General features: G+C 37.7%; 1 protein-coding gene across 1 annotated transcript in view; it reads right to left on the bottom strand.

Annotated features, from left to right (window-relative positions):
- Window positions 1–2987: 2987 nt before the first annotated feature.
- Window positions 2988–20452, bottom strand: part of TBC1D32 (TBC1 domain family member 32) — a 96202-nt gene continuing 78737 nt past the window's right edge. Inside the window, exons 29-34 of the mRNA XM_070952895.1 lie at window positions 19295–19361; window positions 15840–15955; window positions 14419–14573; window positions 10884–11024; window positions 7144–7332; window positions 2988–3652 (exon numbers count right to left, since the gene is read on the bottom strand). Of these exons, the coding sequence (XP_070808996.1) occupies window positions 3533–3652; window positions 7144–7332; window positions 10884–11024; window positions 14419–14573; window positions 15840–15955; window positions 19295–19361 (788 nt within the window). The 3' untranslated portion in view covers window positions 2988–3532. The remainder of the gene's footprint in view (window positions 3653–7143; window positions 7333–10883; window positions 11025–14418; window positions 14574–15839; window positions 15956–19294; window positions 19362–20452) is intronic.

The following is a 20452-nucleotide window of genomic DNA, read 5'->3' as shown; positions in this document are numbered from 1 at the left end:
TTAATTACTTTTCCGCCTCTATTGCGTCATCAGGGAATCGTCCGGCCGCCCTGTTCAGGGTAACCCGCTCCCTGCTCCATCCGGGAGTGCGAGAGGATCCCTTGGAAGGCAGGGCGGAGGATTTCGGACAATACCTGTATGACAAAATCGCTCAGATCCGGGGGGATTTGGACTCTGACTGGGTAGATCAAGGCAGGGTGACGAGGAATAGTCTTGAGAATGTTATCTGGGAGGAGTTTGATGCTGTGATTCCTGATGATGTGAACAGGATTTTGGGGAGACTTAGTGCGGCCACATGTTTACTGGACCCGTGTCCCTCCTGGTTGGTACTGGCTTCCCGGGAGGTTACACGAGGCTGGCTCCAGGGTGTTATCAACGCTTCATTGAGTGAGGGTTACTTCCCCACCGCCTTGAAAGAGGCGGTGGTGAGGCCTCTCCTCAAGAAGCCGTCCCTGGATCCGGCAATATTGGCCAACTATCGTCCTGTCTCCAACCTTTGCTTTATGGCGAAGGTTGTTGAGAGTGTGGTCGCGCGACAGTTTCCGCAATTCCTGGAGGAAACATCTTATCTAGATCCGTTCCAGTCGGGTTTCAGGTCTGGGCACAGCACGGAAACGGCATTGGTCGCGTTGGTTGATGATCTCTGGAGGGCTCGGGACAGGGGTTGCTCCTCTGTTCTGGTCCTGTTAGACCTCTCAGCGGCTTTTGATACCATCGACCATGGTATCATGCTGCACCGGCTGGAAGAGTTGGGGGTGGGAGGCACCGTGTTACGGTGGTTCTCCTCCTTTCTCTCCGACCGGTCGCAGTTTGTGTTGGCAGGGGGGCAGAGGTCGACCTCGAGGCCTCTCATTTGTGGAGTGCCGCAGGGATCGGTCCTCTTGCCCCTTCTGTTCAACATTTATGTGAAGCCGCTGGGTGAGATCATCCGTGGCTGTGGGGTGAGATACCACCAGTAAACTGATGACACCCAGCTGTACATCTCCACCCCAGGCCACCTCAACGATGCCCTTGAAGTGATGTCCCAGTGCCTGGAGGCTGTGCGGGTCTGGATGGGGAGGAACAGGCTCAAGCTCAACCCTTCCAAGACTGAGTGGCTGTGGCTCCCGGCATCCTGATATAGTCAGTTGACTCCATCACTGACTATTGGGGGCGAGTCGTTGGCCCCCACAGAGAGGGCTCGCAATCTGGGAGTCCTCCTGGATATGCAGCTGTCCTTGGAGGAACATCTGATGGCTGTAACCAGGGGGACCTTTTGTCAGGTTCGCCTGATTCGCCAGTTGCAGCCCTTTCTTGATCGGGATTCCCTGTGCAGTCACTCACGCCCTCGTCACCTCTCGCCTTGACTACTGCAACGCTCTCTACATGGGGCTCCCCTTGAGGAGCACCCGGAGGCTCCAGCTGGTCCAGAACGCAGCAGCGCGGGTAGTGACGGGAGCAGCATGGCGCTCCCATGTAACACCGCTCCTGCGCGAGCTGCACTCGCTCCCGGTGGTCTTCCGGGTGCGCTTCAAGGTGCTGGTTATCAGCTTCAAAGCGCTCCATGGCATAGGGCCTAGCTATCTTCGAGACCGCCTGCTGCTACCGACGACCTCCCATCGACCCGTGCGCTCCCACAGAGAGGGCCTCCTCGGGGTGCCATCAGCCAAACAGTGTAGGCTGGTGACCCCCAGGGGGAGGGCCTTCTCTGTGGGGGCACCTACCCTCTGGAATCAGCTCCCCCCAGAGATAAGGAGAATCCAGGACCTTAGTGCCTTCCGTCGTGCCCTTAAAACCCATTTTTTCAAGCAAACCGGGCTGGCTTAAGAAGAAATTTTTAAATGTTTTTAAATGTTTTAAATGTTTTAATTGGTAGTGAGTTTTAATTGGGCCAAATTTATATATCTTTTAATTGTTTTTTAATATTTGTCCTGCATGTTTTTTAATTCTGGCTGTACACCGCCCTGAGTCCCCAGGGAGAAGGGCGGTATAGAAATTCAATAATAAATAAATAAATAAATAAAAGTTTGAAAAGATAGAGAAAAGATAACATTTCCTTCAATTCATGCTCAAAATCGAGTGATTACAGATCTCCATGTACTTTTCTTTGTAATAAAATGGAGGGCAGACTTGATAGGATATTGGTTTTCTTTCAACTTTCTAGTGTACTGGAGGTTCTCACCTACTGACCGCAACTGGGATTCACAACTCCCATCACTAAGCAATGAAGTCACGAAATGTCACATAACCGCATTTGACTTATTTCCCACCACATTGTAAAGACATCACAGACCACCTGCCCCAGCCAATCTCCCTATTAACGGAGGGGAAAAAGCATCCAGGGATCTGTGCAATAATCACTCATGTTGTAAAATGTCAGCATAATTGTTGGGTTGAAAAATATTATCTGGCATTTTCTTATCATTAGTGTTGCATAAATTGAAAGTAATGAATATGATTAATTCAATCCAAAATGGACTGTAGATTGCTTGCCAAACCCAGGTAAGTTAGGATAAAAGAACTAGACTCAATAACTCTGATGGTCAATACTATTTCTGCCAATAAGGAACTGATACAAAGCAGATTGATGCCTTTTATCTGAGCCAAGTATATTTGTACAGTTCAAGACTTTGCCCTGAGAGCGCCTGTGGAATCTACCTAGGGTTTTGCTTTGGTTGATTGCTTCTTATAAACAACTTAGGGTTCAGAAAAGAACTCATTTGAAGCTTCTCACTCATTCTGGAGAGAATGGGAAAACAAAAAATGTTAACTTCTTCCGTTTATGCTATCAAACAGGCATAATTCATCAGTGTACCATGATGGATACCTACAGATTCATAATGATTCTTAACAGATCTGTTGAGAGCATAACTCAAGATCAAATAAACATGTTACCAATATTCATGTGTGTTCCCAAAGTTTTATTTCTTTACATTTAGTTTCAATAAAACAGAGAATAAAATCTACATTTGTATTAACAAATCTACAGAAGTGTTAATTTACTCCCTTCTACAACTTCAAGTAAATGCTTTAGAGTGTACAGTACTATTTTAAAAAAAATATTTACAGCAAAAAACAATAACAAACCTTTCATTTCACTTCAAACTGAGCCACTCAGGACCTGTAACTGTATTTCATTTTTTGACCTCCCAAGATAATTTTTGCAGCGCTCGAAAGTTATGTGCGCATTCAAATTACCGTTCCTTACTACTGAACCTTCAGCCATTTAGAAATGTTAGGAAGCAAAGTTTAATAGTATAGACACTGCTCCTTGGCAAATATAAACAGAACAATTAAGTAATTCAAAGCTAGTTTCTGAAACCAAGTGTAAACAAACAATGACACCTGGCTAGAAAAACACATTATTTTTTTCAGATGATCCAATTTAGAGGATGTTGTCTTGTGAAAATGGTATGCTGAAAAACCTTATTGATTTGGCTGCAAGGATAGCAACAATGAATACATTTTTTTTTTACGGAGAAGGAAATAAAACAATCACTACCCCCTTAAAGTACATAACCAACATTTGAAATGATGTGCTCATCTGCTTGATCTATGTGCTTGGTACTCCAATATTCCTCATGTCTCTTAATAGAATTGGTCGGTAGATTTGAGCCAAGCTTTCCATGTACTCAACGTAATTATTCACCTGAAATCCATGGAGTGCTTCTTCCTGCACAATGCACAGAAGAAAAGTATTATCAGAGGAAGGAAAAACAAAACCGCAGAAGGTGCTATTATGTTAAGGAATTCTATTTTTTAAAACTAGCTAATTTTATTTTTCCCTATTAATATTTACTTGGTACTTTGGGGAGTTTAACATACTAAATGTACATTATGTCAACAGAGAATGCTAGACCTTTCAATCCTATAGGAGAGAGAGGGAGGGAGGGAGGGAGGGAGGGAGGGGAATTTCCAGTAAGGATTCGAATCAGTAGTATAATAGATAAAACGTAGAATTAGTGGTATAATGGGTAATAGCAATAGCACTTAGATTTATATACCGTTTCATTGTGCTTTACAGCCCACTCTAAGCGGTTTACAGAGTCAGCATATTGTCCCCAACAATCTGGGTCCTCATTTTACCCACCTCGGAAGGATGGAAGGCTGAGTTAACCTTGAGCAGGATTATTTTCTTTTCTGAAAGTTTTTGTTCCCTAAAATCATAAAGCAATTAATATTCCTGTTATCTGACAGGTTTGCAGTCCCTTGCTTCAATAAGGCATAGGAAATCTGTATGCAAAACCAAGGTATAATGGAAGTCACCAATATAGATACAGATGTTCTTTTGTTACAATGCTCATCTGAATTCCATTAAAATAGAAGATGGCTGAGTGGCTTAAGATAGGAATAGACAAGCTCATTTGCAACCAATTCTTATCCAGAGCTAGAGCCTAGAGGTAATTAAATAGCCATTTTAATGATGCATTGGTTTGCTTTTATATTGTTAGCATTGTTTATTTTAATACAAATATTATATTCTAAAGAGTGTAATCCCTAACCAGATAAATCCAGAGTGGTTTAATTAAGCCTCAGATGGAATCAGTATGTTGTGGATTTGACTCATCAACCCTACCAAGTCAATTAAATCAGGATTCTATGCTTTTTCTTCAAATATTTTTCTTTTATAGACTATAAAAAGTGCTCTTTCCAATTGTGTTCCGTACGTTTTAATGAGAGCTTTACAAGTTTTGACCTATAATTTGGCCTCTGTATCTTAAGAACTATGAAATCTTGACAGCTTGTCATCAGATGTTAACATAAGGAGAGTTGCTCTGGTATATATTGTCACCTACTACACGATGAGAACTAAAATTCTGCCACTGTATTTTAAAATTAATGTCAAAGATACCAAATTAATGGAATACTTGGGCATTCATATGAGAAGGCTGTTATAGATAGACAGAGGCTTAATAATATGCTTTAACAATTAATTTGATTTTTCTTATTTTAAAAATATTATTCTGCCTGGGCATCAAATTGGGCTAATCACAAACGTCAAAAGTCATTTCTTTTTCATACAACAAAAGTCAAGCTTTGAATTTTAGTTTTATATTCAATTAAAAGATAATAAAAGATAAAAGACAAATATGAATCCCACATTAGGAAACTGGGAGAGAGTAGAGTAGAGTAGAGTAGAGTAGAGTAGAGTAGAGTAGAGTGGAGTAGAATAGGGGAGGGGAGGGGAGGGGAGGGGAGGGGAGGAGAGGAGAGGAGAGGAGAGGAGAGGAGAGGAGAGGAGAGGAGAGGAGAGGAGAGGAGAGGAGAGAGATTAGGGAAAAATATACTACCCAAATTAACAATCACAAAATGACTTATTCACTCCTCCTCTAGAACAGGTCAGCACTAAAGTAGAATTCTTCAACAAGCTCTTGGAAAGATATTAGTCCTACAAATTAGTATTTCCTTTCTTGAACTAATATAGACACATCAGAATTAGCTACGGAACCAGAAATCTCTGTTCAACCCAGATCATCTTATGACAATACATGATCGCAAGAAAAGGCCTTAGGTAAGGGAATTCCTCTTGGCTGGTTTACTATTTCTAATATGATCAAAATGCCTGACCAGATTTTTTTTCAAGGTGTTCATCAGCTGCTTTGAACATTCTTAACCAGATGCACACATTTCCATGAAATCATCTCATTAACAGCCTTTATTCCAGTTTCAAATACCTTTGATTGTAACATGAAAAAAAAAAATCTGAAAGCCAATTCTCTTACAAACAGGTTTATACAAAACTGTCCAATCTATTTCAGGGCCGCAAACCACTTCCTGTTCAATGAAATTATTTTCTATAGATGCATGAATTTATGGAAAAATAGGAAAATCAGCTGGGTTCTTAGATCAGTGCATTCCAGGAAGGGGGTGGGGGGTGGGGAATGTATTCCAGGATGGACCATGTAATTTGTATGAGAGAAATCATCCCTCCCCCACCCAATGTTTTTTCTTTATATTACGTTCATCTGTACAAATGACATTCTTGATAAAGTTACTGAACAAAGGGTAAAGTCACCCTAAAGCAATGCTCAATATTGAAACCGGTGTCTTGGCAACCCCATGGAAGGTGTTTGCTGTTGTCTTAGACTATGAGTACTAACCAAGTGTCCAACTCTATCTAGTTTATAGACCTACTGGTTAGCCACAATCATCAAACTGAAATGCTGAACAGGGATCTTGATATTTCTCCATAAGTCCATGCATATGTTTGTATGTATATAGACACATACCATATACTCAGTATAAATACAAACACAACCTTCCATTTTTTTAAAAAAAATCTTTTTAATCTCTATTTTTTCCAATTTTTCTTTTTAACCCAGTAATTTTTTAAAAAAGTTTTTGACCTGTGATTTTGTTTCTTCAATAAACAGACCAACACCCCCACCTCCAATACCCACAAACAGATGTACAAACTGTTGAACTCTTTACAAAAAAGATAACAAAAATTCTATCAGTTATGTAGAGTAATGTACCACACCCTTTCTTTGCATAGTTGATGCACAGTCTAAATGCATTAGGAATATTAAAAGTTATCTTGCTGGATCATAATTTCAAAGACCTATTTAAACCCATCTTTTATTTCTGGTGGAGTCAGCCAAAATTCCACAAGGAGATAATTGATTCAATGTCTCTCAAAGTCACAATGTTTGGCTTTTGGATCTATAGCTCATTCCTGGTAGAATAAACTAACAGGAATCTATGCCACGTGATATAGATATCTGATACACTTTTTGCTGCAAAACACTAATATGTTTCTTTTTGTCAATAGAGAAGCATATAAGTAAAAATTAACCGGCTGAAAATTACCGTTATAAAACATTTGCTTTTGATGTCTCCGAATGACTAATTTCAAAGTCTTGTAAACCATAAAAAGGGAATTGCACATCCTGTTTTTCACAGGCCTTTTGAAGTCCCCCTCTGGCCTGATTGCCAAAGACAGCAACCAAACAATAGCTTCCCAGTTTAAAGGAAGAAAAAACAAAAACATTTGTAGGATGTTAATCCAGATAGTATTTTAAAAAGCGCTTTCCCTAATCTATTGAGCAAACCCCAGAAGAAAAAAAATGGTAACATCAACTCAGCCATTTTCCACCACAGACCCTTCCCAAACAACCCCCCAAAAGATTGTCCAGTCCTACAAAAAGATAAGGAAGTGATTACTTTAAGAAAAACTTGAAGGTCCTGAGCCTGGGTATGTTGAAGGATTTCTTGTTGTAGATGTTTGAACACAGATATGCACATATATATCTGGTAATCTGGGCCAAGGAAAATACAAATGGCAATATAATGACAAATCTCTCTCCAGTCCATATAATTCCAGAAGCACTGTGTGAGCCACTGCTGACAGATCTAGAACAACAATAATTTTTAAAAAATCATCATCATTATCTTCATCATATTTTATGATAGTACAACATTTCTGACCAATTCAGTAATCTACTATTCATTTAAGTCTTATTTAAGCATTCCATATGTGGATCATTCTAATCTAATCCAATTCTAGTGACAAAGTATTTTTACTCTTTTCTAGTCAAAAATAGGTTCTTTCCAAAAGAAATAGTTTACCACTACTGGCCATATCACTACCAACAGTAATTTGTTTAAATACAACCTTTCCTCACTCTCTGTTGTAGGCTGCCCTCCATTTTCCTGGGGGTGAGAGAGAGAACAAGGCATCAGGAATTCATGTTCTTTTATTGATTAAAACAGTGGAGAAAATTGGAGAAGGAAGTATTAATTATATTCACCTTGAGTTACTTTTAAAGTAATAAAAGCAGGATAAAAAATGAAGAAATAATGAAGAAATAAAATCTCTCTCTCTCTCTCCCAGAAAACCCTTAGTAATGACTGAAGGGAGGGACCAAGTAGGTCCTAAGAGGAAGTTTTGAAGGAAGGTTAAATGAGAAAGCCCTGTAAAGGCTCAGGTAGGATCTATGTTGTCCCATTACATTTAGGAGAAGGCACAGCTCCCTATAATAGCCATCCTATAATGTTCAGAGGTAGGAGGCACATCTTCTGTGATTTGCATTTATTGTTGTCCACCCAGAATCCTATGCCATTGAGCAGGCTTACATCTGGGCATGGGCATTTGCATCATAATTTTCAGCATCCTTCCCATCTGTCAAAAATAGGCCTTAAGTAGGTCTCCACCTTAGCGTAAAAACCAGTTACTATCCCTTTAAAGCATAGCTAGAACAAAAAAACTTCTACATTACACCAACATTATTTGTTTGGAATCTTTATAGTAGCATTTGTATTAGTTTAATATGTGTTTCAATGAAGAAGAGTTCTATACTTTTTCAATAAATCTGACAAACACCTGCTTATAAAATGATTTAAAAAGAAAAAGAATTGTTTTCTTCCATATTTAAACTCTAGCACATTTCCTTTAACTATTACTGTTTGGTTAATCTGCCCTACGTATTCACACCCAAAAGTAGTACTTTAATTTGACTGCAGAAAGAAACTTTCAGATAAATTTTGAGTTAATTTAAGAGTGGTTTACCAAAAAGGGAAAGAAAGAAAAAAACCCCATATGAATAAACAACACTGACAAATATATTTGTTGTCAAGGAACCTAATAATGATACAATTCAATTTTAGGCAACAATTAATTTCCCTGATAACTTTAATCATGCATACTTGCATCTCAGTGTAACTAATTATTCTGTATATAAATAGCATAGTGAGTTCATAAGAGATATTCTGTAGGACATTAGGGCTGAGGTGGGCATAGACCAGGATATGGATATATCAGAAGGATGCAGAGAAAGGGAGACTCAAACAGAATGCCGATCAATTCTGCCTGCTGCTTTGTAAAAGCAAAACATTACAAAGAAAAGCCAGCTATGATACATATTTAATTTTCAAGCAAGCAAAAGAATGCTATTTCGGAGGCTCACAGTTGGATTTCCCAGCTGATTACTCACCAGAAATAAGTTTAATTTATACTGTGAGTTGTGCCCACTGATGTATATTTAAGAATTTGACGAATTATTCTATAACTGTTCTTTTCTTTAAAATTTCCAGCTCAGGTTCTCCTACAACCCCAGGCATGAAGTGATTTCAGCTCCTCAACTGAAACTTAACTTACTTGAAAGTAAGCTCTTTTGACAGTTCTGAGAAAGAAATGGTGAAATGATGACGGTTCCACTAAAAGTGTAGCTGATGACTGCAACTGAATGAAGAACCACAGAGACTGGCTCTTTGTAATTCTTCTCCAGACAAGGAGAGGATTTGAGATTGCCCACAAATGCTCCAGACAGTTGCTTCTTGTGAGGAGAATAGCAGTCTCCCAGCATTTAAACCCATAGGAGACTGCTATTCTCCTCACAAGGAGTAACTGTATGGAGCACTTGTGGGCAATTTCAAATCCTGTCATTTCTGAAAATGACAGGAGTAGGAAGTATCAGAACCCAGTATCCTTTTGAAAGTACTGACTATGGTTTGAGTACTTCCTACTCCTGTCATTTTCAGAAATAGCTCTGAATTGTTTTTCAAGTAGTAGGAACTTTTGGATCAACATATTTTATAGCCGTGGTGGCACAGTATTGCAGGCTAATTCTGCCCATAGCCAGGAGTTCGGTCTTGACTGGCTCAAGGTTGTCTCAGCCTTCGATCCTTCCATGGTCAGTAAAATGAGGACCCAGATTGGTGAGGGCAATATGATGACATTATAAACTGCTCAGAGAATACTGTAAGGCACTCTGGGGCGGTATATAAGTCTAAGTGCTATTTCTACAGCAATGGATGAGTTTTTTTTCTATCTTAATAAAAGAAGTTTAGCTACAAGTTTAAGGACTTAATTCTTTTCACTGTTTGAATAAATAACAAATTTCATTTTGGAAAAATTCCAAATGGACTAAGACTCCAGATGGATTTGAAATAAGATTTTGGAATTAATTATAAAAATTATTTTTGTGAAAAAATGTTTTTGTCTTGAATACTTTAAAAATAACGTGATAGAATGGGATTTTTCCACTAGACAGAATTAGAAACTAAAGCTTACAATGAAAGGAGAAGACTTACTAATTCAGAAGGAAGCAAACTATTTTAACATTGGACAAATTGAAGGTTATTTTTGAAAATGGACTGAGAAGTTGCCTCTATAGATGGACTGTATTTAAAAGAAGCTATGGAAGAAGAACAAATTTTATCTGATTAGATTGAGCCTGATCTAAAAATGTATTTAAAAATGACAGGCTACAAGAATCATACAGCAAAAGATGCTACAATGGATATACAAAAGAAATTAGTTGATGCTTTCATATGTAAAATGTCTATACAAGTAATACACTAAAAGAGTAACCTGGGTAATTTTGGATTTACAAAAGAGGCTTGTTAAGGCTTTGAAGAATTTTGTGAGAAGGGACAAAGAAAAAATGAAAAGAAATCAAATTCTAGGACATTATTTGAAGAGACTAAACAATCAAGATTGTTAAAAGAAGAAATATGAAGTCAGTTTATTTGATCAAGGCTAAATTTTTTTTTTTAGTAATTCTGAATGCGGACATTTTATGATCAGGACTGAAATGAGGTTTTAAGGTTTTGTTTATAGGTAAGAGATCGAATAAGGGAAGAATTTGATGTATCTTATACATGTTTTTGTCATTTCTTTATATGTTTGTTTTTTGTATTTACTATATTCTTATACTTTCTTTTCAATTTTTTTCTGCATCTTCTACTTTTTATTTTTTTTAGTTTGTATTAGTTTATCATTGCAAATGTAATTTTTAATAAAATTACTATTAAAAAACAGTAAGCTCCCTTGAACTCAGTAAGTAGACATTATAGGATCACATTACTGAAAGCTGTAACCAAATCACTTTGGTTACAGTTAAGCAATAGTCTTTTTCACTGGTACATCCAAGACAATCCCTTAGGCTATTTTTTGTTATTACCTGTGATGATGTAAATCCAGACATATGGAAAGCAGAAAAAACAAGTGGCAACTCAGCTTTCAGCAACATCTCAACATAGTGAGCACTGCAGAAGTAGACTGGATGGATGCCAGATGCTGCTGTGTCTACAGGCAGATGTATCTAACAATTGGAAAACACACACACAAAATGGTTTCTTATTACACAGCAATTGGAGCAGCTTGTTATATTACTCATAGACTGACTCAGTTCTTGGAGAATTCAAAAGGAATAATTTGGGTTCGAAAAAAACTAGAAACCTCCACCATAATACCTGAACAAATGTTAGCAACATTTTCTAGCTTTTAATTATTATTGATACTAGTTTATGAGCATTCTTTCCTTCATTTGATTTTCAATTTACTTGGCAGTAAAGGAATACTTTCATTTACTGCAGAGGTAGTTAAGAGGTTGCAAATGAATATGCAAAACTACCACAAAACCCTCTATTGCCAGAGGGGGGAAAAAGAGAGCTTTTTTGGCAGGGAAAAGGTAAGCTCTCCATGCTGTTTTCTACTCCAAATTCAGATAAGCAAAGGCATTAGGACCGTCTTGCATATTATATGCAATTAAGAACTGAAGCCATTATAATGTGTCAGAAAAATAAATTGAAACAAAGATGCGCATATATCAACTCGTAACTTAATTTTCTTTTCTGATCCCCTGTGTAGTCGCCTGAAAATCCCAGAGCATGAGTTATCAGACATGGAGAATTAGATGGAGGGAACAGCAGGAATACATCTCTTCTTCTTCCCCCACCTTGTAGAAAGGAAACTAAGAAGCCCATTTCTATCCCTTCTCAGGCCCAGACAAGGCCATTTTACTGGCCATCAGCAAATGAATGCTCATTCCAAGATGTGTGTCCCTGAATTCTTTACAAAGTTATGCATGATACCGCAGCACCATTTTTACTTGTACAGTTTCATATATTTCTATCACTAAGTGATGCGGTGCAGAAATGCTTAGCGATAACGGATCCCTGCAATCCCCATTGCCATCATTAAGTGTGGGTCGTTGAGCAAGCAATTCCTTGCAACTGGCAGGAAGCTGCAATTCCCAGGCATCTTGCAAGCAGGCCAGCAGAAGGTAATTGGTAGCTGCCAAGAATAATATAAGGTAAAGGTTCCCCTCGCACATATGTTCTACTTGTTCCCGACTCTAGGGGGCGGTGCTCATCTCTGTTTCAAAGCCGAAGAGCCAGCGCTGTCTGAAGACATCTCCGTGGTCATGTGGCCAGCATGACTAAACACCAAAGGCGTACGGAACGCTATTACCTTCCCACCAAAGGTGGTCCCTATTTTTCTACTTGCATTTTTTACATTTTGAACTGCTAGGTTGGCAGAAGTTGGGACAAGTAACGGGAGCTCACCCCGTTACACGGCACTAGGGATTCGAACCGCTGATCTGCTGACCTTTTGATTGACAAGCTTAGCGTCTTACCCACTAAGCCACCACGTCCCTTAAGAATAATACAGATTTGCTTAAAAGCCATGATGTGGAGGAAGATTTTATATTGCTACCCACCCATCCATACAAGATGGCCATTTTAAACATTCAGCTACTTACAAGAGACAACTGGACAACTTGGATAAGAAGCAAACCATCTTCAAAGAAAAAACAGGAAGTCCAGTTGCCTCTTGAAAAAGCACTTTTGGGACAACTATGACATGGATGACTGAGAATCTCCATAGACATTCAGCTCTTAAAGTTACTTTGAGTTAAAGGGATAGGGAGAGAAGTAGGTACCATCTGTTCTATTTTCATCTCTAGGATTTAACCCAGAAATCAACTGAGGGCAGGGCCGATCCAAGGCAAGCAGACATAATGAGATCCGCTTTTAAAGCAAAGAAAGGCATAACAGTAATGCAGTTATGGATATCCTATCTTACAACTCATTTTAACATTAGATTTTATTTTTTATTTTAACTTTAACAGAAGCAAAGTATTGAATACCTACAGGAAACCATAGCAGATGTTTAAATGTGGCAAAACACTAACACTAGAATTTTCTTAGTGCCAAAGAAGCCTTGGATTAAAACCAGTGATGAAATTCAATTTTTTTTTTACTTCCGGTTCTTTGGGCATGGCTTGGTGAGCGTGGTGTGCCTTGGTGGGCATGGCAGGGGAAGGATACTGCAAAATCTCCATTCCCACCTCACTCCAGGGGAAGGATACTGCAAAATCCCCATTCTCTCCCCACTCCTGGGGGAAGGATATTGCAAAATCTCCATTCCCACTCACTCTGGGGTCAGCCAGAGGTGGTATTTGCTGGTTCTCTGAACTACTCAAAATTTCCACTACCTGTTCTCCAGAACATCTCAGAACCTATGGATTTCACCCTTGATTTGAACCATGCTTTTCTAAAATACTAAGGCATCGCAATGGGAAAGAACACTGGGTAGAGCAAGTTTACTATATAGTAGGACGTTTCTAGAAGACCTGCCATTAAGAAGAAGATGCTTTTTTATGTGTTTTGGGATAGGGGAAATCTTTATTTGTTTCTCGTAGAAGGCAAGGTCTCTAGATTTCTTCCTTCCATTTTGCATTCAGAATATGCTAAAACTTAAGGATATTGAAGAAAATCCTTAATTTTCCAAATTGGGGCAAAGTACATGATAAAATTTGAAACTTCATGTATTTTGCTTAATGATACTAATTTAAAAAATCTCACTATTTCAAATGCCAAAATGATAAGGATAAGACACTGAGTACTGATTCTGATTTTTTTCCCCCTGTCCAGCTTTTCTACTATCAAGAATACAGGTAGTCCTTGACTTTCAACAGTTCATTTAGGGACCATTCAAGGTTACAATGCCACTGAAAAAAAAGTGATTTATGACTGTTTTTCATACTTACGCCTATTGTAGCATCTCTGTGATTATATGTTTGGCAACTGACCAATATTTATGACATTTGCAGTGTCTTGGGGTCATGTGATCATCTTTTGCAGCCTTCGGACAAGCAAAGTAAATGGGGAAGCCAGATTCATTTAACAACCGGGCTACTAATTTAACAACTAGAGTGATTCACTTAACAACTGTGGCAAGAAAGGGCGTAAAATGAGGTAAAAGTCTCTTAACAAATGTCTCACTTAGCAACATAAATTTTGGGCTCAGTTGTGGTCGTAAATTGAGGACTACCTGCAGTGTCTAGTTTTTGTATAATAAAACAAAAACTAATAATCTAGAGAACAAAGCAATACACAGAGCAATAGTAATAAAAGGGCACTGAATAGCTCTCTCTGCCTGCACACAATTTAACACTGCTAATAAAGTGTGTCTTACCTCTCATTTTAAAATCCAATAACTACAATTGATATTGGTCTATTTTTCCCTCCTGTTAGAAAACCGAGCTGATGTCAAATCCACATTTTTTTGCATGGAGTACGTTTTTACAGATGAAATATCCAGTTAGAAAGTCCTTAAGTGAGCGCCCTTTTAAAGAGGCTAAATTAATAAGCATTCACTAAAAATGCTCAAAGCAATTTGTCAAGGTTAAGTTTCTTTCGAAATCTTACAGAATTATGCAGCCGTGGTGCCCAAAGAAAGGCTGAAACAAGGAGATAGGAGAACTGGTGGAGAAATGTTAATGTCTTCTCTCGATTTCCCATCATTATTAGAAACACAGAAGATACAAACCAGTCATAGCATACGTATCCATCCTGCTGATTATCTGTAAGAATAATTAAGGAATTCCAATCTTTTTGTCTTCTCCATTGTAGATAATTAGCAAACATGACAATAGATTGATTAGAAAAAGAAAAGGCAACATGACAAAATATAGATAGTTGGCAAAAAGAAAAAAAAATGCCTTTTGGAACCTGAACACCTTGGTCTGAACTTTCCAACAGCTTCATCTCACCCTAAGCAATTCTTTGGCCCTTTTTCCCCTACAGATTGGGAGGCAGCCAGCAGCCAACATGGATTTCCAACCTTCTTTTTTCACTACCAATTATAGAAATAAAAAAACAAGTGGCTTCTTTCAAGTTTCAATTGTTTCCCATGGTAAATTTGAAGTTTGAACGTTTGGTGTATTTGAAATGCTTTAAGTAATGGTACCTTTGGACCTGAAACACTTGAAAAGCTTCAAGTTTTGTTCTTTCAAAAGAAACACAATGGAATACCAAGGCTGTTTTGTCCCAGACATAAAAGAAAAGAGTTTTCATTGTATCTGCCCCTACAGAGTTGAACTTGATCGCAGAACTCAAATCAAATTAGGATCACTTACATCTTATAATTATGGGGCACCCCATTCTTTCCAATAATGAATCCAAATCTGAAGCACAAGTAGATATCTATTTTTTACAGAGGAATGGGTGAAAAAAAATGTAATTCCCAAAAAGAAATGTAATTCCTTCCAACATGAATATATTTCATAAAAGCTAGGTCTGTTTTTCCATAGGGAAAATCTATGTGGTTGCAAAAAGCTGAAAATGTCTTGATGGCATATAATCATATGATCAATCAAATCAAATCAATCAATCAATGTCTAGTTTTATTCATTATAAGCAACTATCGTAAAATTTAAAAAAACAAATGAATAATGATTTAGACAATTATACAGACAAAATGGGGGCGTGATGGCTCAGTGGTTAAAAATACTGAGCTTGTTGGCTGGAAAGCCGACAGCCCAGGTTCGAGACCCAACAGCCTCACAATGGGGTGAGCTTCCATTCCTTGGTCCAGCTCCTGCCCATCTAGCAGTTCGAAAGCATGCAAATGCGAGTAGATTAAGAGGTACCACTTCAGTGGGAAGGTAACAGTGTTCCATGCACCTTTGACATATAGACATATAGCCACATGACCATGAAAAATGTCTTCGCACAATGAAATGGAGATGAGCACCACACTCTAGAGTGGAACACAACTGGACAGGGAAACCTTTAGCTTTACTGACAAAACACTTGGTGAACTCTATCTTATTACAGCAAAAGGATACGTAATGATTTCCTTAAAGGTACTTTCTGTTGTTTCAAATATTTCTCACAGTAGATTAGCACTTGATGTAGATCATTTTCTGCATTCTCCTTCAGCAGATTCAAATGTTTACCATAGCTTTAAAAGAAATAAACTGTTAAGTAGAAGCAAAATACTTTTAAATTATTTTTTAAAATGGAAGAAGTATATAATATTAATGTCAACATTTGCTGACCACAGGTAGATGTCTTAAAGAGAAGAAACAATGTGTATTATGCTTATAAACAGCCTTGACAAGATATCTTGTATTTATGCTACCAACCGTTCTAGCACATTGCCAAACAGAGAAGAGCCTAGCCCATGACTTCTTCTGGAGGGACCAGCTGCCCCATTAAACAAGTCCATTAGGCTATTTGAAGTGTTTGTCCAAAGAGATTGTAAGATGAACTGACATCTAAGTGCCTAATCTTCATTTTTAACTCCTCCTCCCTTCCCATATAATTTCTCTTGTGAGACTTCTAAGAACTCTTAAACTATTTTGGGAGTTATTTTAGATAAAAAAATAAGGTTAAAAGGCTTTAAATAAAGAGTGACTAAATAAGTAATCCTACTGCATAACCTTATCTACAATCCGAAAGACTGGACTCAGAAAACTGCTTTAGGCTCCTTATAAAAATTTCAAATAGCTAAGCTGTGTGAATTTATTTTTCTGAACATGCAAATTATGGTTTCTATGATTATTGCCATATTCACAGATTAAAAAATTAAGCTTTGAGCTTTGGAGATGGTTCTAACATTTTTCTGCAATTATTTCCTATTGTTCTACCTTGCCCCTGAGAAATAACATTGTTTTCATTGTTCATTATTTTTATAACATCTAGTGCTCGCTCTCTTAGCCTTTAATAATAGTATTAATGTTTTAAATGCAGAATGTTTTTTAATGTTGTCATTTCATGGTTTTTTATTGTATATCCATAGAGTCATGTTTTGTGACATGGGCAGCCACATAATATGATATATAAATAAGTGAATGAACAAATAAATGAAATTGCTGTCATTGCCACATTTCTTTATGACAAGATTAAAGCAATGAGGGAAGCAAAGCTGAACTGAAGATGGCTCTGCAAGAGTGGAACTGACTATGGCAGAACATGGAGATGGAGAATGGATCAGCTCCTTGGAAATTCTCTCCAGAGCAAGGAGAGGACAAGGATTGCCCACAAATGCTTCATACAGTGTCTGCGCACAATGTAATCATAAGAAGTGATCTCCAGTGGGCTTTAGAACTGTGGGCTTCAAGGGAAAGTCATTTACTGTCTCTAGGCATCCTGCTTTCTTCCTAGAGCACACTGATCTGGCTACTGAGGATAAATAGTTTGTAAATTCCTTCTACACATGTCCAGATTACTTCCAAGAAATCATTATTAAAATAGTCATATCAGCAGATACTTGGAGAAAACAGTATATTCCTAGACCATTAAGACATCCCATTTCTGGAACATACGTTTTCAAAACTTGTCTTGCTGTGCCTGTTCAATTGGCAACTTGTGGCAGCCCTCGTTCAAAGGACTTGGAGGACTGTATCTGGACTAGGATGTGGAGTGTTAGTTGGTTTGGGACAAGATATTGGAAGGGACGAGAGACAAGAGGCAGAGGTGGAGGCTGGTTGATTGAAGGTTGCGTAATAATATTTTTCCATGGTGAGAACAGGGATAAGGAAGTGGGTGGTTGAGTCTGTGAGAGAGTGGAGGGGTAGTAAGGTTGGCTTGGCACCAAAGTACTAAGAGCTGGTCAGACACTCAAAGAAATTTTAGATAAGGAATGTTTTATCAATTTTGGGTCTCAATTTGGTAGAACTACTAAATATGAACAACCTTGTACCTCTTTTTAAGATATTACACACACACATATTATTAATATAATATAGCATAATGTACATGGAGTCTCCAAATACAGTACATTAGATCATAATACTACAATGTATTAACTCCATCTTGATTGCATTAGTACCTCTAACTAATTTACCTAGCCATTTCCCCATAACAGCAACTTGTGTATATATTACATTCTAATAATATATGATATTATTAATATAATACAACACAGCGAAGTACAATACAATGTATATAATGTCTCCTAACTCCATCTTGACTGTACCAATACCCCTAAATAATTTAACTAGCCATTTCCCCCAAATAAAAGCAATTTTGTGAGGGAAGTTAGGCTGAAAGAATGATTGGCCCAAAGTTACTCATTGAGCTTCTGTGACTTAATGTTGCCTCCCTAATCAAGGCAAACACCTTAACCACTACACCATGCTGGTTCTTTCATTAACTTTTCTCTTTCCTCCTCCTTTTAACATATGCTTTATTTTAAAAAAAATAAGGAAAAAGTACATGCTTTATGTCTGGTTCCTACTTGCAAGAAAGATGGATTTTGGTTAGGATTGTGAAAAGCATCCCAAAGGGGAAAATCATCTTAAGGTACATAGGCATAAATCACAAATCCTTCCTTAAAAGTAATTCTATTACCTGGAATTCTTGCAGAGCTGCTTCAGTAGCTGCCTGTATCTATATATGCATGCAGAGTTGCCTTGCAAGCAGACCCTGTAGAAAGGCTTTTCATATACACAAATGCAGGTACATTTTCCAGAGGATATAGCTACTCTAATGCTCCAGCAAGAGTTGTTTGTGCCAGTATGCTTTGCTAGGTGTCCCTACTGAACGCTTTACCAGCCCCAATAATAGTACCAAAGACGATCAATATTCAATGTTTATTTGCAGATTCTCTCTGGAAAATACTGGACTATTATTTTACAATATTCAGTGATATAATCACTCACATTCATTAATCAAAACACAGCATACTACTAATATTTGATTAAAGAGTTGTTTTAGTTTTTGTCATTCAGCTTGCTTGTCTCAAAGGACGTGGAGGACTGTATTTATTCTACCATGTTTAGCACAATGTTCATTCAAGGAGCACAATTAGCAGATTCCTTGGAGGTGCAGGGCTCTGACCAGTGGTGAAATCCATTTTTTTTTTACTACCGGTTCTGTGGGTGTGGCTTGGTGGACATGGTGTGGTGTGGCTTGGTGGGCGTGGCAGGGGAAGGATACTACAAAATCTCCATTCCCTCCCCACTGCTGGGGAAGGATATTGCAAAATCCCCATTCCCTCCCCACTCCAGGGGAAGGATACTGCAAAATCCCCATTTCCACCCCACTCTGGGGCCCAGCCAGAGGTGGTATTTGCCGGTTCTCCAAACTGCTCAAAATTTCCACTACCGGTTCTCCAGAACCTGTTAGAACCTGCTGGATTTCACCCCTGGCTCTGACCAAATATCACAAGCATTTATATAGTTCCCTGCCATCATCTTTAAAATAATGCTTTTTCACATCAACTCATGAAAATACAGTAATAACAAAAGTGAAGCCTATTATAAATATCCATATGAAATATTCCAGCCAAAATTACCTTATTGTCATTTTAATACCAAGTTGCTGAATTGCTGAAAGGTTTTTACTCTCCATATTTACATCCGCTGAAAACAAAAAGAGGAAAAAACATACTAAGGCTACATAAAAATTATAATCATTTTAACTAAAAACATAAGTACACTTACCAATGTTCAGCTAAGATATATTTTAAAAAAGGAAGAAAAAAAACAAAGAAGCAATATATTTTTATATATTATACATGAAGTGAAAGAAATTTAGTTTTTATGATCACAGTAAAATACACATTTAACTATCTTTGGCCTTACTTTTAACAACTGTACTCGGTACAACTTCCAATTTTAAGTTAGATATAAAGGACTATTAAATCACAGTTTACTTCTCCCAGAGTAACTATATAAAACAGTATGAGCAAAACTACTCGTGGAAGAAATGGATGTGCAAAACAGTGTTTTGATTATTATTCCAGTCATGTATTCTGAGCAAATACTTATATGCTGTAAATGCTGTTATTAGTTGTGTAGCGTTTTGCACACAGTTTGCATGCTGCAAAGTTTGTAATTTAAATCATCAAAACAATCTGAACGAGAACTTTCACAACTAAGTATATATAATAGGATCCTATGACTGAATCCCTGGTCCTGCATGTTAGTACTTAAATATAATTTTTAATAGCCCCAAAGCATGTCCGTATTAATTGGCTCTGTTAATCTTACTGTTTCTTTATCCTTTTGCAAAACAATAAAAACTAGGCTCCTGTATACAAGGAAGGAGGCCCTCCTACAACCAATCAAATATTTATTATGGTCAGAAAACCAGCATAACCTCCTACAACCGTTTTGCAGTTGTGGTGCATAGAAAAAAATACTTGGTTCATTCATGTTGTGTTACTTGATTTCAAAAAAACCTGATGTGAGATTAGTTTCATTAAAATGTCTCAAATTACTGTAGGTTTCAAGACTCATAAAGAAAGCCAATTTTTTCTTGAACAAAGGCTGGAATACCTGTGAATTGTCAAACTAAAAAGTGAAACCGTAAAGCAGAATAAATACAGTACCCTACAGTAGCAGCTCCCAAGCTGTCTAATTCAAGAAAAAGATTTAAAGAGGAAGTCAATGTTTAAAATGAAATAAAAATAATGCAAAACTGATATTAGTCAATTTTAAAAGGGAAAAAA

Source organism: Pituophis catenifer, unplaced genomic scaffold (genome assembly GCF_029215685.1).
Source record: "Pituophis catenifer annectens isolate HBS135680 unplaced genomic scaffold, rPitCat1.0.hap2 SCAF_1, whole genome shotgun sequence".
NCBI classification, from domain to species: domain Eukaryota; kingdom Metazoa; phylum Chordata; class Lepidosauria; order Squamata; family Colubridae; genus Pituophis; species Pituophis catenifer.
This window is presented reverse-complemented; position numbering and strand designations above follow the sequence as displayed.